This window comes from Ranitomeya imitator, chromosome 5 (assembly GCF_032444005.1).
Source record: "Ranitomeya imitator isolate aRanImi1 chromosome 5, aRanImi1.pri, whole genome shotgun sequence".
Taxonomy (NCBI): Eukaryota; Metazoa; Chordata; class Amphibia; order Anura; family Dendrobatidae; genus Ranitomeya; species Ranitomeya imitator.
Genome location: NC_091286.1, coordinates 660,403,001 through 660,421,967, shown reverse-complemented (window position 1 = coordinate 660,421,967; position 18,967 = coordinate 660,403,001). Strand labels below are relative to the sequence as shown.

The 18,967-nt window shown below is 44.9% G+C and overlaps 1 protein-coding gene across 2 annotated transcripts in view; it reads right to left on the bottom strand.

Annotated features, from left to right (window-relative positions):
- The window catches only part of CLIC5 (chloride intracellular channel 5), a 160,112-nt gene that overhangs the window by 56,076 nt on the left and 85,069 nt on the right, over window positions 1-18,967 (bottom strand). For both annotated transcript variants that reach the window (XM_069728216.1, XM_069728217.1), the window contains exons 2-3: window positions 12,086-12,195; window positions 11,797-11,922 (exon numbers count right to left, since the gene is read on the bottom strand). In XM_069728216.1, coding sequence (XP_069584317.1) covers window positions 11,797-11,922; window positions 12,086-12,195 — 236 coding nt within the window. The remainder of the gene's footprint in view (window positions 1-11,796; window positions 11,923-12,085; window positions 12,196-18,967) is intronic.

The following is an 18,967-nucleotide window of genomic DNA, read 5'->3' as shown; positions in this document are numbered from 1 at the left end:
GCCTCGACCATTCAGCGACGGGCACAGCGTTGATGATGTCATAAAGGACATAGACATCCCGCGTCTCTGATTGGTCGAGGCCGCCAGGCCTCGACCAATCAGCGACGGGCACAGCGACGATGATGTCATAAAGGACGTAGAAATCCCACGTTTCTGATTCAGCGACGGGCACAGTATCGACGTAGATGTCATAATGGTTGCCATGGCGACGATGATGTCATAACGGTTGCTTCGACCAATCAGGGACGGGAACAGTCTGACGCGAATTCTGGAATCATCATTGTCCATATACTACGGGGACATGTGTCATGATCCCAATGGCAGGGGATCACAAAAGGACAAGTACACAAAAAACAGAACAAGCTCTAGGGTGATGGAAACTGAGCTGACCGCGATCCTGAACCTAATTCACAACACTAGCAGTAGCCTGGGAACGTGCCTACGATGATTCTAGACGTCTCGCGCCAGCCGAAGGACTAGCTTCCCCTATTAGAAGAAACAAAGACCTCTCTTGCCTCCAGAGAAACACCCCACAGAAATAGCAGCCCCCCACATGTAATGACGGTGAAATGAGAGGAAAGCACATACGTAGTAATGAAAACAGATTCAGCAAAATGAGGCCCGCTAAAACTAGATAGCAGAGAATACAAAAGTGAACTGCGCGGTCAGCAAAAAACCCTACAAAAAACCATCCTGAAATTACCTGAACTCATGTGCCAACTCATGGAACATGAGGAGTAATATCAGCCCACTAGAGCAACCAGCAAAAAGGAATCACATAACTGCAAGCTGGACTAAAACAAAAATAAAGCAAAACGTGGAACAGGAAAATCAAAAACTTAGCTTGTCCTGAAGATTACAGAAGCGGGAAGCAGAGGTAACAAGACACACTGATTACATTGATCGCCGGCGAGGAAATGACAAGAAAGCCAGGTTAAATAGGAAACTCCCATATCCTGATAGAACAGGTGGACACCAGAGACCGCAGAGAACACAAGTCACCCAGTACCATCTGTAACCACCAGAGGGAGCCCAAAAACAGAATCCACAACAGTACCCCCCCCTTGAGGAGGGGTCACCGAACCCTCACGAGAACCACCAGGGCGACCAGGATGAGCCCTATGAAATGCACGGACCAAATCAGCAGCATGAACATCAGAGGCAACCACCCAAGAATTATCCTCCTGACCATAACCCTTCCACTTGACCAAATACTGAAGTTTCCGTCTGGAAACACGAGAATCCAAGATCTTCTCCACAACATACTCCAATTCTCTCTCCACCAGCACCGGAGCAGGAGGCTCAAGCGAAGGAACAACAGGTACCTCATACTTCCGCAACAACGACCGATGGAACACATTATGAATAGCAAACGATGCCGGGAGATCCAAACGAAACGACACAGGGTTAAGAATTTCCAAGATCCTATAGGGACCGATAAACCGAGGCTTGAACTTAAGAGAAGAGACCTTCATAGGAACAAAACGAGAAGACAACCACACCAAGTCCCCAACACGAAGTCGAGGACCCACGCGGCGACGGCGATTAGCAAACTGCTGAGCCCTCTCCTGGGACAACTTCAAATTGTCCACCACATGACTCCAAATCTGATGCAACCTATCCACCACCATGTCCACTCCAGGACAATCAGAAGGCTCCACCTGACCAGAGGAAAAACGAGGATGAAACCCCGAATTACAAAAGAAAGGAGAAACCAAGGTAGCAGAACTAGCCCGATTATTAAGGGCAAATTCGGCAAGCGGCAAAAAGGTAACCCAGTCATCTTGATCAGCAGAAACAAAACACCTTAAATAAGTTTCCAAGGTCTGATTAGTTCGTTCCGTCTGGCCATTCGTCTGAGGATGGAATGCAGACGAAAAGGACAAATCAATGCCCATCTTAGCACAGAACGTCCGCCAAAATCTAGACACAAACTGGGATCCCCTGTCAGAAACAATGTTCTCCGGAATCCCATGCAAACGAACCACGTTCTGAAAAAACAGAGGGACCAACTCAGAGGAGGAAGGTAACTTAGGCAAGGGGACCAGATGAACCATCTTAGAAAAGCGGTCACACACAACTCAGATGACGGACATTGTTTGAGAGACAGGGAGATCCGAAATAAAGTCCATGGAAATGTGCGTCCAAGGCCTCTTCGGGATAGGCAAAGGTGACAACAATCCACTGGCCCGAGAACAGCAAGGCTTAGCCCGAGCGCAAACTTCACAAGACTGCACAAAAGAACGCACATCCCTCGACAAGGAAGGCCACCAAAAAGACCTGGCCACCAAGTCTCTAGTACCAAATATTCCAGGATGACCTGCCAACGCAGAAGAATGGACCTCGGAGATGACTCTACTGGTCCAATTATCCGGAACAAACAGTCTTTCAGGCGGACAACGATCAGGTTTATCCGCCTGAAACTCCTGCAAAGCACGTCGCAAGTCTGGGAAGACAGCCGACAAAATCACCCCATCCCTAAGGATACCAGTGGGCTCAGAATTTCCAGGGGAATCAGGCACAAAACTCCTAGAAAGAGCATCCGCCTTCACATTCTTTGAACCTGGCAGGTATGAAACCACAAAATCGAAACGGGAGAAAAACAGTGACCAACGAGCCTGTCTAGGATTCAGACGCTTGGCAGACTCAAGGTAAATCAGATTTTTGTGATCAGTCAAGACCACCACACGATGTCTAGCACCCTCAAGCCAATGACGCCACTCCTCAAATGCCCACTTCATGGCCAAAAGCTCCCGATTACCAACATCATAATTCCGCTCAGTGGGCGAAAACTTTCTAGAAAAGAACGCACATGGCTTCATCACCGAGCAATCGGAGCTTCTCTGTGACAAAACCGCCCCCGCTCCAATCTCAGAAGCATCAACCTCAACCTGAAAAGGAAGCGAAACATCTGGCTGACGCAACACAGGAGCAGAAGAAAACCGGCGCTTAAGTTCCTGAAAGGCCTCCACAGCCGCAGGAGACCAATCAGCAACATCAGCACCCTTCTTAGTCAGATCCGTCAAAGGCCTAACAACACTAGAAAAATTAGTTATGAAACGACGATAAAAATTAGCAAAGCCCAAGAACTTCTGCAGACTCTTAAGAGATTTAGGCTGCGTCCAGTCACAAATAACTTGAACCTTGACGGGATCCATCTCAATAGTAGAAGGGGAAAAAATATACCCCAAAAAAGAAATCTTCTGGACTCCAAAGAGACACTTTGAACCTTTTACAAACAAAGAATTGGCCCGCAGGACCTGAAACACCTTCCTGACCTGCTGAACATGGGACTCCCAGTCATCAGAAAAAAACAAAACATCATCCAAATACACAATCATAAATTTATCCAGATATTCACAGAAAATATCGTGCATAAAGGACTGGAAGACAGAAAGAGCATTAGAAAGTCCAAAAGGCATCACCAAATACTCAAAATGGCCCTCAGGCGTATTAAATGCGGTTTTCCACTCATCACCCTGCTTAATCCGCACAAGATTATACGCACCCCGAAGATCAATCTTAGTGAACCATTTAGCCCCCTTAATGCGAGCGAACAAATCAGTCAACAATGGCAAAGGATACTGATATTTGACAGTAATCTTATTCAAAAGACGGTAATCTATACAAGGCCTCAAGGAACCATCTTTTTTGGCCACGAAAAAAAAACCTGCTCCCAAAGGAGATGAAGATGGACGGATATGTCCCTTTTCCAAGGACTCCTTAACATAATCCCGCATAGCAGTATGCTCTGGCACTGACAGATTGAACAAACGACCTTTAGGAAATTTACTGCCAGGAATCAAATCTATAGCACAATCGCAATCCCTGTGAGGAGGAAGCGAATTGAGCTTAGGCTCCTCAAAAACATCCCGATAATCAGACAAAAATACAGGAACCTCAGAAGGAGTAGATGAAGCGATAGAAATCGGAGGTGCATCATCATGAACCCCCTGACATCCCCAGCTTAACACAGACATCGCCTTCCAGTCCAAGACTGGGTTATGAGTTAGTAACCATGGCAGACCAAGCACTAAGACATCATGTAAATTATACAGTACCAGGAAGCGAATCACCTCCTGATGAACGGGAGTCATACGCATGGTCACGTGTGTCCAGTACTGAGGTTTATTCATAGCCAAAGGTGTAGAGTCAATTCCTTTCAAAGGAATAGGAACTTCCAGAGGCTCCAGACTAAACCCACAGCGGTTGGCAAATGACCAATCCATAAGACTCAGGGCAGCGCCTGAATCCACATAGGCATCGACGGAAATGGCTGATAATGAACAAATCAGAGTCACAGACAAAATGAACTTAGACTGTAAAGTACTAATGGCAACAGACTTATCAACCTTTTTTGTGCGTTTAGAGCATGCTGATATAACATGAGCTGAATCACCACAATAAAAACACAACCCATTTTTCCGCCTATAGTTTTGCCGTTCACTTCTGGACTGAATTCTATCACATTGCATTGTCTCAGGTGCCTGTTCAGAAGACACCGCCAAATGGTGCACAGGTTTGCGCTCCCGTAAACGCGATCAATCTGAATAGCCATAGTCATAGACTCATTCAGACCTGTAGGCGCCGGGAACCCCACCATAACATCTTTAATGGCCTCAGAAAGGCCATCTCTGAATTTTGCAGCCAGAGCGCACTCATTCCACTGAGTAAGCACCGACCATTTCCGAAATTTCTGACAATATATTTCTGCTTCATCTTGCCCCTGAGAGAGAGCCAATAAAGCTTTTTCAGCCTGAATCTCTAGGTTAGGTTCCTCATAGAGCAAACCCAATGCCAGAAAAAACGCATCCACATTGAGCAACGCAGGATCCCCTGGTGCCAATGCAAATGCCCAATTCTGAGGGTCACCCCGCAGGAAAGATACCACAATTTTGACTTGCTGAGCAGGGTCTCCAGAGGAGCGAGATTTCAAAGAAAGAAACAACTTGCAATTGTTCCTAAAATTCAGAAAACTAGATCTATCTCCAGAAAAAAACTCTGGGATAGGAATTCTAGGTTCAGACATAGGAGCATGTACAACAAAATCTTGTATATTTTGAACCTTAGCAGCAAGATTATTCAGGCTGGAAGCCAAACTCTGGACGTCCATGATAAACAGCTGAGGTCAGAGCCATTCAAGGATTAAGAGGAGGTAAGACGCAGCCAGGCTGCAATTAAGGCTAGGCAGCAAACTCTGAGGGAAGGAGAAAAAAAAAAAAAAAAAAAAAAACTTCCTCAGACTACTTTTCCTCCTACTTCAGCCAATACGATTACCACTTTTTGGCCGGCGATACTGTCATGATCCCAATGACAGGGGATCACAAAAGGACAAGCACACAAAAAACAGAACAAGCTCTAGGGTGATGGAAACTGAGCTGACCGCGATCCTGAACCTAATTCACAACACTAGCAGTAGCCGGGGAACGTGCCTACGATGATTCTAGACGTCTCGCGCCAGCCGAAGGACTAGCTTCCCCTATTAGAAGAAACAAAGACCTCTCTTGCCTCCAGAGAAACACCCCACAGAAATAGCAGCCCCCCACATGTAATGACGGTGAAATGAGAGGAAAGCACATACGTAGTAATGAAAACAGATTCAGCAAAATGAGGCCCGCTAAAACTAGATAGCAGAGAATACAAAAGTGAACTGCGCGGTCAGCGAAAAACCCTACAAAAAACCATCCTGAAATTACCTGAACTCATGTGCCAACTCATGGTACATGAGGAGTAATATCAGCCCACTAGAGCAACCAGCAAAAAGGAATCACATAACTGCAAGCTGGACTAAAACAAAAATAAAGCAAAACGTGGAACAGGAAAATCAAAAACTTAGCTTGTCCTGAAGATTACAGAAGCGGGAAGCAGAGGTAACAAGACACACTGATTACATTGATCGCCGGCGAGGAAATGACAAGAAAGCCAGGTTAAATAGGAAACTCCCATATCCTGATAGAACAGGTGGACACCAGGGACCGCAGAGAACACAAGTCACCCAGTACCATCTGTAACCACCAGAGGGAGCCCAAAAACAGAATCCACAACAGACATGCATATTCTAGAATACCCGATGCGTTAGAATCGGGCCACAATCTAGTAGTATTTATATTCTTGTACATAGGGGCAGTATTATAGTAGTTTTATTCTTGTACATAGGGGCAGTATTATAGTAGTTTTATTCTTGTACATAGGGGCAGTATTATAGTAGTTTTATTCTTGTACATAGGGGCAGTATTATAGTAGTTATATTCGTGTACATAGGGGCAGTGATATAGTATTTATATTCTTGTACATAGGGGCAGTATTATAGTAGTTTTATTCTTGTACATAGGGGCAGTATTATAGTAGTTATATTCTTGTACATAGGGGCAGTATTATAGTAGTTTTATTCTTGTACATAGGGGCAGTATTATAGTAGTTTTATTCTTGTACATAGGGGCAGTATTATAGTAGTTTTATTCTTGTACATAGGGGCAGTATTATAGTAGTTTTATTCTTGTACATAGGGGCAGTATTATAGTAGTTATATTCTTGTACATAGGGGTAGTGATATAGTATTTATATTCTTGTACATAGGGGCAGTATTATAGTAGTTTTATTCTTGTACATAGGGGCAGCATTATAGTAGTTATATTCTTGTACATAGGGGCAGTATTATAGTAGTTATATTCTTGTACATAGGGGCAGTATTATAGCAGCTATATTCTTGTACATAGGGGCAGTATTATTGTAGTTATATTCTTGTACATAGGGGCAGTATTATAGTAGTTTTATTCTTGTACATAGGGGCAGTATTATAGTAGTTATATTCTTGTACATAGAGGCAGTGATATAGTATTTATATTCTTGTACATAGGGGCAGTATTATAGTAGTTTTATTCTTGTACATAGGGGCAGTATTATAGTAGTTATATTCTTGTACATAGGGGCAGTATTATAGTAGTTATATTCTTGTACATAGAGGCAGTGATATAGTATTTATATTCTTGTACATAGGGGCAGTATTATAGTAGTTTTATTCTTGTACATAGGGGCAGTATTATAGTAGTTATATTCTTGTACATAGGGGCAGTATTATAGTAGTTATATTCTTGTACATAGGGGCAGTATTATAGTAGTTTTATTCTTGTACATAGGGGCAGTATGATAGTAGTTTTATTCTTGTACATAGGGGCAGTATTATAGTAGTTATATTCTTGTACATAGGGGCAGTGATATAGTATTTATATTCTTGTACATAGGGGCAGTAAAATATAGTAGTTTTATTCTTGTACATAGGGGCAGTATTATAGTAGTTTTATTCTTGTACATAGGGGCAGTATTATAGTAGTTTTATTCTTGTACATAGGGGCAGTATTATAGTAGTTATATTCTTGTACATAGGGGCAGTGATATAGTATTTATATTCTTGTACATAGGGGCAGTATTATAGTAGTTTTATTCTTGTACATAGGGGCAGTATTATAGTAGTTATATTCTTGTACATAGGGGCAGCATTATAGTAGTTATATTCTTGTACATAGGGGCAGTATTATAGTAGTTATATTCTTGTACATAGGGGCAGTATTATAGCAGCTATATTCTTGTACATAGGGGCAGTATTATTGTAGTTATATTCTTGTACATAGGAGCAGTATTATAGTAGTTATATTCTTGTACACAGGGGTGTTATTATAGTAGTTATATTCTTGTACACAGGGGCAGTATTATAGTAGTTATATTCTTGTACACAGGGGCGGTATTATAGTAGTCATACAATTTTATTTTAAAACTGAAATAAATATTAGCTATGGTTATGGCACTATTTATGTTCCATCAAATGTAACAAGCCTTAGCTCTACTTCTTTGACATAGGATGTATATTTTTTCTCTTTTCCTAATATATGTAGTAATAATAATAATGCATTGCGCGGTTTCACACGAATGTGATCTCTCACAATATAGTAGTATGTGGCGGAGCTGATTACATGTGATATCAGTGATCTCCTCCTTCTTTGCCTTTATGTGACTATTGTTCTTAAAGATTAAACAAACAATGGATGGGAACCATTGTCTCCATGTCTTATGGTTGTCTCTCTGATGACACAAACCAGCTACACTATCACCTATTCTATTCACACAGTTGGGCAGGCGTACAGCACTGCAGAATAGTGAAACATTTATATTAATTACAATATTTTATTTTTTCTCTAATTTTTGGAACAATGTACATACACATGCTTGTATTGATTCAATGTGACACTTTGTAGAAAATTCGGAAGGAAAATATAACAAATGGACCAGAAAAATAGGAAATTAAATGTTATATATATTTTGTAACGCTGGTGTGTTTGTGCCTTGTTTCCCCAGCGTTACTCTGCATGTCTGTGCTCTTACCCTTTCCTCCTTTCCCCCTAATCAGCTGGGATACTGTTGTCTGTTACCTGTATAGATGCTGCTCAGTTCCCTGCTCTGCTGCGTAGCCGTACAGGTGTTGTAGAGTCTATGCTACGTTGCATGACCATCCGCGCTTGTGGTCTCTGGCTGCCGCTGTGGAAGCTATCCGCGGGTTGCGAGGTCCTCTGCGGCTGGTGCGTGACCTTCCATTTGTATCCAGGCTTGCAGCCGCTGCCAAGTGCCCTAGGCCTCCGTTCCTGTGCTGGCTATGCTGTACTGGTTTCTGTCTTTGCGTAGGGTGCTCGTGGCCACACCTTCCCCGCTTTTAATAGGGGAAGTGTATGGAGCGCCCGCTAGAATCGTGGGGTACTCGGTACAGGGCCAGTTTCTTAAAGGGATGTGTCACGGCAGCAGTGATCCGGTCCGTGGCCCTGGGCATCCAATTAAAGGGGATAAAGTGTAGTGAGAAACAAACTCTCTAGTGTAATGTTCGTGACGCCACCTGTGGTACTCGGCCAGGGATGGCCGACGCTGCTTAAAGGGATCCGCTGGGGTCGATGGTAATGCAACTTAGATGGTTTTGCTCCCCACAGGTGGAACGGAGGCCCCAGGGCTACCAGGACAGTCAAAGAAGGGTTGTAGATGTTGAGGTGCAGGAAAGAATTGGAGGACACAGGGTGGCAGTCTCTTTACCTTTTACTGGTGGAATTGCAGTCCAGGGCACAGATTACAGGTGATCTTGAAATCCGGACAGCCTGGAAGTGATTCGGAATCCCCCTCGCCAGCTGGGGTTGGAATCCTTCCTTTCTGCGCTGAATTCTAGGTTCTTGATGCTTTAGTTTTCCTCAAGTCCCTCTCTCAATCTGTCCTTCAGATGGAACTCTACCCGCATGGTAGGTAGATCGAGCCTTTTTACAGATGTCCCTTCTCTCGTGGTGACTCCAGGCTTTATTCTGCTGCTGTGTCTTTGGATGTCAGTGGTGGCGAGGAGACCTGCTATCTCCAGCCCTCCGGTTTCTGCTGTGGGGCATACAGTTCCCACACAACCTCGGACTCTGGTGTCCGGTTTCTTGTGCTCAAACCTGGAGTGAGCCCATTCGCAGCTCCACTCCAGTTTCTCTCTCCTCCTGTGGTTCCTCTCCCTTCACTGTCTCACACAGATGGCTCTCTAATTCCCCATCCAGACCAGAACTTATAGGGAAACTACCCTGAAACCGGGTCTACAGCTCCCCCTTCTGGCCTGGAGTCAGGAAAGTGTTGTATGCTAGTGTTACCTGCTAAGGGAATTCCTTTTTGCTTCCACTCATGGCATCACCCTCCCTGGGAGGCAGGCAATACCACTGTGGCATCCGGTTTCCTGGGGTGCCACATGTGTGCGCTTGTATTGCTGTCCCCAGCCTATTGCTGAGGGGCAGCTCCTGTTTAAAGTTCCTCTTCCCTGTTAGGTGTTGCCAAAGCTTCTCATTAGGTTTCTGAACCTAGCCATGTGTGTTTGGTCCTTCATGTTGCTTCTGGTTTGCCTGGTCTTCAGCTCCTGTTCTGCCTGCTACCAGTTCCAGGAAAGCTGATGTCTTTGTCCCTGGACCCGTCCTGTCTGTGTTGGTACCAAAGTCCTTGCTTTGAATGTGAATTCCTGCTATGTGATATTCTCGAAGTCCTTCTGTGTCTTGAACTATGTACTCAGTGACTTTCCGGTCCAAGCCTGCGGTGCTTGCACCATCCCGCTTGAGTTCCTTTCTACGTCATGTCAGATGTCCGTATCCTGGTGACCGCTGCCTGATGCCTGGAGCCTGATGACCTCTGTCTGGTGCCTGGAGTCTGATGACCGCTACTCGATGTCCTGCCGGTGTCCCTGATGTCCTGCCAGTGTCCTTGATGTCCTGCCTGTGTGTCTGATGTCCTGCTTATGTCCTGACATTCCTTGCCTGGAGCCATGTCTCTTGTCCGAAGTCCAGATGTCCTGCCTTTGTCCTAGATGACTAGCCTGTGTCCAGATGTCCAGTCCGTTGTCCTGGTGGTCCAGCCAGTGTTTCAGAGTCTGTTCCACTCGTGTTCCTGGATTTGCTCCTCCTCCGTGTTTCTGGGGAGTCTCCAGTCTACTAGTGTTCCTTGGTGATGGCTCTGCCTGTATGTCCTGGATCTGACCAGCCGATGTCTGGAGCTTCCATGTCGGTGTTCCTGGACCTGTGCTGTCCGTGTCTTGTCTGTGCCCCAATGTCCTGCCTGTTCCCTGAGGTTCATCCAGTGACAATGTCTTTCTGAGGGTGGTGTCTGATATTCTCCTGCTGTGCCAGAGCTACGCCTGAGGCCTAAGAGAGAAGTTCTCCTGATATGCCCGTGCCAGATGACCCAGGACTGCATCAACCTGTGATGACCTCTTGCGATCATCTGACGTCTGCTGTCCTGAGAAGTTCACCCGTACTTGATGTGCGGAATCGGAAGCCTACATTGTTATGTCTTCTGTTCTGTATGATGACTTTGTCTAAGTAAACTTTATGTTTCTTCATACCTGAAGTTGTGAGGTGTCATCTAGTCCTGCATGTCACCATCTTGCCCAGATGCTCAGCTGCCACAGACCCCGGTCGCTGCCCTTCCCTAGTCCAGGTAGGCCGAGTCCCCCTCTGTGGTCCATTGGGACCACATTCTATTACAATCTGGGACGCACGCCCCACGTTGTCGTGGCCTGGCGACGTGGGAGCGTAAGCTAACTAAGCAAAGTTGCCTCTGTCCATCGTGACATATTTGATATACACTGTCTATATGCAGATGTGTTATCGGGTTTACTGCCTGTATTCTGGTGTAGAAGCCTCACAGGGTTATCCATCCGTATTGCTAATTGTAGTCAGAAGAAAAGAACAATCGTGTCTAGGTCTGTCGGCTGCAGGTGCGAGCGCAGAGGAGGGTGTGAGGGCTCTGCTCAATAGTAGTGAAAAGAAGAAAGATACAGAGCAGCAATGAGCAAACACATAATAATACAACGTGACCAGGAGGTAAAGACACAAGTGACAAGCTGCGAAAGCACACAAAGAGGAGGTGATAGATAGATAGATAGATAGATAGATAGATAGATAGATAGATAGATAGATAGATAGATAGATAGCAGAAGAAAAAAATGGAACAGCACCATATAGATGAATTCGGGGTGCAGGGCCCTCCAAACAAATATCCATTTGTATAAATAATAAAAAAGAAAAAAAAAAGAGACAGAACCCCAATAATTGATGAAAAAAAGTGGACTTTATTAGCCCTTATGGTGTGACAACGTTTCAAACCTCTATGTAGAAGACACAAAATGAAGGCAGAACACCAGTTAAAGATGAATTATTTAATTGCCCAAAGGGGCCACTGGTGTTCCATCTATTACACACATGTCAATGTCACTGGCCATCTATTCTAAGTGTTGTAATCCATGACATTTACCTTGGTGGTGCCAGCGACTCCTCCAGGAATTCTTCTATCTTGTTGACGTCGGTCTTTACCTCCCCATTATAGGTCAGGAAGGGCGGGTGTGTGCCTGGGGCGAGGTTGTGTAGGTCTGCTGGCTTTCTACAATATGGAAGAGATAGGACATAATAGTCTGATGATAACTTTCAGCTCATTCTATAATTACGGGGAGGCCATAAAGAAGCGATCCCATAACTTTCCATACTATGGGCCAAACCCTCCCGCTCGGCCGTAATTGTGGCCACATCCATTGCTTGGTTCCTACCTCTTCAGGTCGACTGTGGTGACATTGAAAACAACTCCTTTAAGCCAAAGAATCATGAAGAGGCGCTGAGAGAAAGGACAGTTCCCGATACTTTCTCCATCACTTCCAGCCTGGAAAATACCAAGCAGGAATCATCAATACAAGCCTGATAAGGTGCATCATGGGTCATTTAGGATATACTGCTTTTATAATATTAGTTATAGAGGATGAAGTGTTACCATAATATATATTATATAGAATGTTGTTATTCTAATATATGGTATATACGATGTATGTTGTACAGCAGGCGTGCCCAGCTTTTTCGCTGACATAGCGTGGGTTGTTAATGCCGGCTGCCTATTTTGCTCCCTCCGACCCATGAACTATTAGCTCTCCGTGTCTCTTCTACTAGTCCAACATTGAATCCCTTCTCCTTCAAGCAAATTTATTGTAATTCTAATGGTCATTTGCCCTTTGACCCTCAAGACAATTTCTTCTTTTTGATGAAATCTTGAACAAAATTAAAAAAAAAAAAAAAAGTTTCACATGTTTATATTACCTTACTTTTTTTTGCATTTTTGTGGGGGTTTTTTTAGGTAGTGATTTTATTACTAGATGGAGGCCGGATGCTATCGCATCGGGAGGGCGGTAATGTCACGATGGGGGCTGGCTTTGCAGCGTTGAGAATCTCTCCCCCCATGTGCTGACCCACCTATCCACTCTCTCTTTCCTGATGTGCTGACTTCTCCCGTATGTGCTCTCTTCTTTGCCCATGTGCTATCCCCCTTGCCTGCTGTCTCTCTCTGTCCTGTGCTGTCCTGTTTGAGCTGTCTCTCCCCGCTGTGTTCTGTCTCTCTCACCCCTTGTCGCTTTCTCTCTCCTCCATCTGCTGTCTTCTCCTCTCATGTCATCTCTTCTTTGACCTGTGTACCCCATGTGCTCTCGTACACAGTCAGACACAATTTTTAAAATGAACTTTCGTTCATGCGAAAATCCCATTAGTGTGACCGGCTTCCTCTGCCTGTAGACACGTCACGCGTCTGCCGCCGGGATGATTCACTGCCCCTGCGCTGAATTCGCGCAGGCGCAGTGAATCAGACCGCTGCCATCTTTGTGAAGACAGATAGCGGCGGTCACATTACAACTGCGCATGCGCTCCTTCTGTACAAAGATGGTGGCGGTCAGTGAATCATTCGGCTGATTCCTTGGGTGTCCCAATATGGCAGTCGGTGAACATCCGCCACTTAGAATTCTGGGATCCGGACACATCTGAACAGAACAGGATGTGAAGACATTACAAGGTAAGTATATATTAAGATTCTATCACTAAACCTAACCCTAGCACTATCGCTAGCCCTAACCATGGCTCTAGTTAGGGTTATAAAAAGAATATAAAAACTTAGTTTGTTCTAACTTAAGTGGAGTTTTTTTGTTTTGTTTTTTTTATAGGGGACACATTTTTAAATTTAAGACAGCTTCCCCAGCAGGTCTGTGTCTTTCCACTAACACAATTACAAGTGAGAGATGAGAGTTGTGGAAAAGCACAGCACAGACTTTGCCATCTCAGTTGCTGCCTATGCAGAGCATGGCAGCAGAGATACTGTACTCTGTATGGGCAGTGACAAGATGTCAAAACTTGTGTCAAGGGGGATATCGCAATAGAGAGGGGCCAGATGACCGCGGTGTCTGGTTTCACGCACTCCTGCTCTGGTTAGAAGTACTTCACTATCGTATTAAACAGTGCAGGCTTTTTCTTGCTGGCAGTGCAAAGGACTATCTGTTCAGTTGTAGCTCCTGGAGCTTTCCTACTTGGATTGTCTCAGCTGTTCAGTGTTGGCCAGTCCCCTTTTACTGTGTGGTTCTGGATTTGGAGGTGTAGTTCTTGGTTGGAGTTTGGAGATTTGTTCAGGAGATTATTGCTTGCAGTTTTGTTTGTGTCCTCATCTTTATCCTCTCCTATTTGGTTTCTCCTTCCTTTTACTCTTCTGTTTCCCACTTTGTTGTTTGGTGAGTGTATTTTGTATGGTAGGTATTTTCATTTATCCCTGTCTGTCTTCCCTTGTTTGTCTGGTTAGCGTGTTCCAATACATTTCAGTTTCTGCTACCATAGGTGACGTACATCAGGGTAGACATAGAAGCATAGCAAGGCACGAGAACCCCGGCGTCTCCACCTTCAGGAGTAATCCGGGGGACAGGGATAGATCAGGAAACCCCTAGTTCTAGGGACCTGGTTAGTGCCCAAAACTCAACACCTTCATGACAGCTTGCGTCATCATAGTGAGCTTTGTCATGTTGGTCGCTGCACTGCAAAGCACAGGACCAATGACAATAGTGAAAATGACACAGGACAGCTGCCGTTCACTTGGAACTTCCTGGCAGCTGATACAACAATTAGTGTGCCACTTTGACTATTATCTGTATTTTCTTGAGTGGAAAATAGAGAATTCTGAAAACATTTCCCACAGAACTCCTACATCTATCCCTACTTTACCATCTCACAGCCACAATTGAAAATAATTACATGTAAGTAAATCAAATAAATAAGGCAGCACTCTGTAGGGCCAAAACTTGCAAACATGAAATATGAAAATTGAATTGCATTACTGCACTAGTAATAAAAAAAGGGAAATGTTTAGCGCATAAATTGGCCAATTTATGTGTACCTGGTAGCCACAATAAGGCATTTCTCGTTTACCAGGACCTAACAATGCCAATCCTCGCTTAGAATAAAGTCTTCATCTGTATGGGAACCTGTAAATCCTCTCTTAGACTAAAATCTATATCTCTGTGGAGGAGTAGGATCCTGCCTTGATTAATAATGCCTGTAGCTAATAGTCGGAGTGCTCAGTCAGAAGGCAAATGTAAGTTAATGCATGTCTAAATCTAGGGAAGAATAATAACTTTATGTTATATAGTATATCTGTCCTCAATTCTCAGTCCATTTCCATTCAAAACATTCCTGAAATTCCAATGAAAAGACCGTCTCCGGTGAGAGGTCTACAAGGTGTAGTCCCTAAAGATGGAGAAGACCCAATGTAACACTTGTTTTTCATGATTATCGTAGGCTACCCGACACACATTTTCATCATTCCCACCTTTTCCTTTATAAAGAAGTAGTAATGCAGGAAGGGAGTGGGTACGACGTGACCAGATGGACTGTTGAAGGACAGTCATCCTCTAATTAAGTTTAAGGCCAAGTCGTCCCCCAATAGATTTTTACACCCACTAAACTTACAGTGTGCAATGTTAATCATTTGTAAGGTTATTATTGTGGATAGAATTAGAATTTTTCCATTGGTACAGTATGTTCATGGGTGACCCTGCCTGCTCCTCAGGGTTTGGGCGGATGGGAATGAACAGATTAAGAGGACTGTTATGGCTGGCAATCAGGCAACACAGCGTGCAGTAATCAGCGCACATACAGAGATCTGGCAATAACCAAAAACAATAGGACGAGCTCTGAGACGTGGAATCTCTGTAGACTGCAGTACCTGATCTATCCTCACACAACTATAAGCAGCAGTGGATTGCGCCTATCACTACCTATGCAACTCGGCACTGCCTGAGGAGCTGACTAGCCTGAAGATAGAAATACAAGCCTGACTTACCTCAGAGAAATACCCCAAAGGAATAGGCAGCCCCCCACATATAATGACTGTTAGCAAGATGAAAAGACAAACGTAGGAATGAAATAGATTCAGCAAAGTGAGGCCCGATATTCTAGACAGAGCGAGGATAGCAAAGAGAACTATGCAGTCCACAAAAAACCCTAAAACGAAAACCACGCAAAGGGGCAAAAAGACCCACCGTGCCGAACTAACAGCACGGCGGTGCACCCCTTTGCTTCTCAGAGCTTCCAGCAAAAGTTAATAGCAAGCTGGACAGAAAAAACAGAAAACAAACTAGAAGCACTTATCTAGCAGAGCAGCAGGCCCAAGGAAAGATGCAGTAGCTCAGATCCAACACTGGAACATTGACAAGGAGCAAGGAAGACAGACTCAGGTGGAGCTAAATAGCAAGGCAGCCAACGAGCTCACCAAAACACCTGAGGGAGGAAGCCCAGTGACTGCAATACCACTTGTGACCACAGAAGTGAACTCAGCCACAGAATTCACAACAGTACCCCCCCCTTGAGGAGGGGTCACCGAACCCTCACCAGAACCCCCAGGCCGACCAGGATGAGCCACATGAAAGGCACGAACAAGATCTGGGGCATGGACATCAGAGGCAAAAACCCAGGAATTATCTTCCTGAGCATAACCCTTCCATTTGACCAGATACTGGAGTTTCCGTCTAGAGACACGAGAATCCAAAATCTTCTCCACAATATACTCCAATTCCCCCTCCACCAAAACAGGGGCAGGAGGCTCCACAGATGGAACCATAGGTGCCACGTATCTCCTCAACAACGACCTATGGAATAAATTATGTATGGAAAAGGAGTCTGGGAGGGTCAGACGAAAAGACACCGGATTGAGAATCTCAGAAATCCTATACGGACCAATAAAACGAGGTTTAAATTTAGGAGAGGAAACCTTCATAGGAATATGACGAGAAGATAACCAAACCAGATCCCCAACACGAAGTCGGGGTCCCACACGGCGTCTGCGATTAGCGAAAAGCTGAGCCTTCTCCTGGGACAAGGTCAAATTGTCCACTACCTGAGTCCAGATCTGCTGCAACCTGTCCACCACAGAATCCACACCAGGACAGTCCGAAGACTCAACCTGTCCTGAAGAGAAACGAGGATGGAACCCAGAATTGCAGAAAAATGGAGAGACCAAGGTAGCCGAGCTGGCCCGATTATTAAGGGCGAACTCAGCCAACGGCAAAAATGACACCCAATCATCCTGGTCAGCGGAAACAAAACATCTCAGATATGTTTCCAAGGTCTGATTGGTTCGTTCGGTCTGGCCATTAGTCTGAGGATGGAAGGCCGAGGAGAAAGATAGGTCAATGCCCATCCTACCACAAAAGGCTCGCCAGAACCTCGAGACAAACTGGGAACCTCTGTCAGAAACAATATTCTCAGGAATGCCATGTAAACGAACCACATGCTGGAAGAACAAAGGCACCAAATCAGAGGAGGAAGGCAATTTAACCAAGGGCACCAGATGGACCATTTTAGAAAAGCGATCACAGACCACCCAAATGACCGACATTTTTTGAGAAACGGGAAGGTCAGAAATGAAATCCATCGAAATATGTGTCCAAGGCCTCTTCGGGACCGGCAAGGGCAAAAGCAACCCACTGGCACGTGAACAGCAGGGCTTAGCCCTAGCACAAATTCCACAGGACTGCACAAAAGCACGCACATCCCGTGACAGAGATGGCCACCAGAAGGATCTAGCAACCAACTCCCTGGTACCAAAGATTCCTGGATGACCGGCCAGCACCGAACAATGAAGTTCAGAGATAACTTTACTAGTCCACCTATCAGGGACGAACAGTTTCTCGGCCGGACAACGATCAGGTTTATTAGCCTGAAATTTCTGCAACACTCTCCGCAAATCAGGGGAGATGGCAGACACAATGACTCCTTCCTTGAGGATACTCGCCGGCTCAGATAACCCCGGAGAGTCGGGCACAAAACTCCTAGACAGAGCATCCGCCTTCACATTTTTAGAGCCCGGAAGGTATGAAATCACAAAATCAAAACGAGCAAAAAATAACGACCAACGGGCCTGTCTAGGATTCAAGCGCTTGGCAGACTCAAGATAAGTAAGGTTCTTATGATCAGTCAAAACCACCACGCGATGCTTAGCACCCTCAAGCCAATGACGCCACTCCTCGAATGCCCACTTCATGGCCAGCAACTCTCGGTTGCCCACATCATAATTACGCTCAGCAGCAGAAAATTTCCTGGAAAAGAAAGCACATGGTTTGAACACTGAGCAACCAGAACCTCTCTGTGACAAAACCGCCCCTGCACCAATCTCAGAAGCATCAACCTCGACCTGGAACGGAAGAGAAACATCAGGTTGACACAACACAGGGGCACAGCAAAAACGACGCTTCAACTCCTGAAAAGCTTCCACGGCAGCAGAAGACCAATTAACCAAATCAGCACCCTTCTTGGTCAAATCGGTCAATGGTCTGGCAATGCTAGAAAAATTACAGATGAAGCGACGATAAAAATTAGCAAAGCCCAGGAATTTCTGCAGACTTTTTAGAGATGTCGGCTGAGTCCAATCCTGGATGGCCTGAACCTTAACCGGATCCATCTCGATAGTAGAAGGGGAAAAGATGAACCCCAAAAATGAAACTTTCTGCACACCGAAGAGACACTTTGATCCCTTCACGAACAAGGAATTAGCACGCAGTACCTGGAAAACCATTCTGACTTGCTTCACATGAGACTCCCAATCATCTGAGAAGATCAAAATGTCATCCAAGTAAACAATCAAGAATTTATCCAGATACTCACGGAAAATGTCATGCATAAAAGACTGAAAAACAGATGGAGCATTGGCAAGTCCGAACGGCATCACTAGATACTCAAAATGACCCTCGGGCGTATTAAATGCCGTTTTCCATTCATCTCCCTGCCTGATTCTCACCAGATTATACGCACCACGAAGATCAATCTTAGTAAACCAACTAGCCCCCTTAATCCGAGCAAACAAGTCAGAAATCAATGGCAAGGGATACTGAAACTTAACAGTGATCTTATTAAGAAGGCGGTAATCAATACACGGTCTTAGCGAACCATCCTTCTTGGCTACAAAAAAGAACCCTGCTCCCAATGGTGACGACGATGGGCGAATATGTCCCTTCTCCAGGGACTCCTTCACATAACTGCGCATAGCGGTGTGTTCAGGTACGGACAAATTAAATAAACGACCCTTAGGGAATTTACTACCAGGAATCAAATCGATAGCACAATCACAATTCCTATGCGGA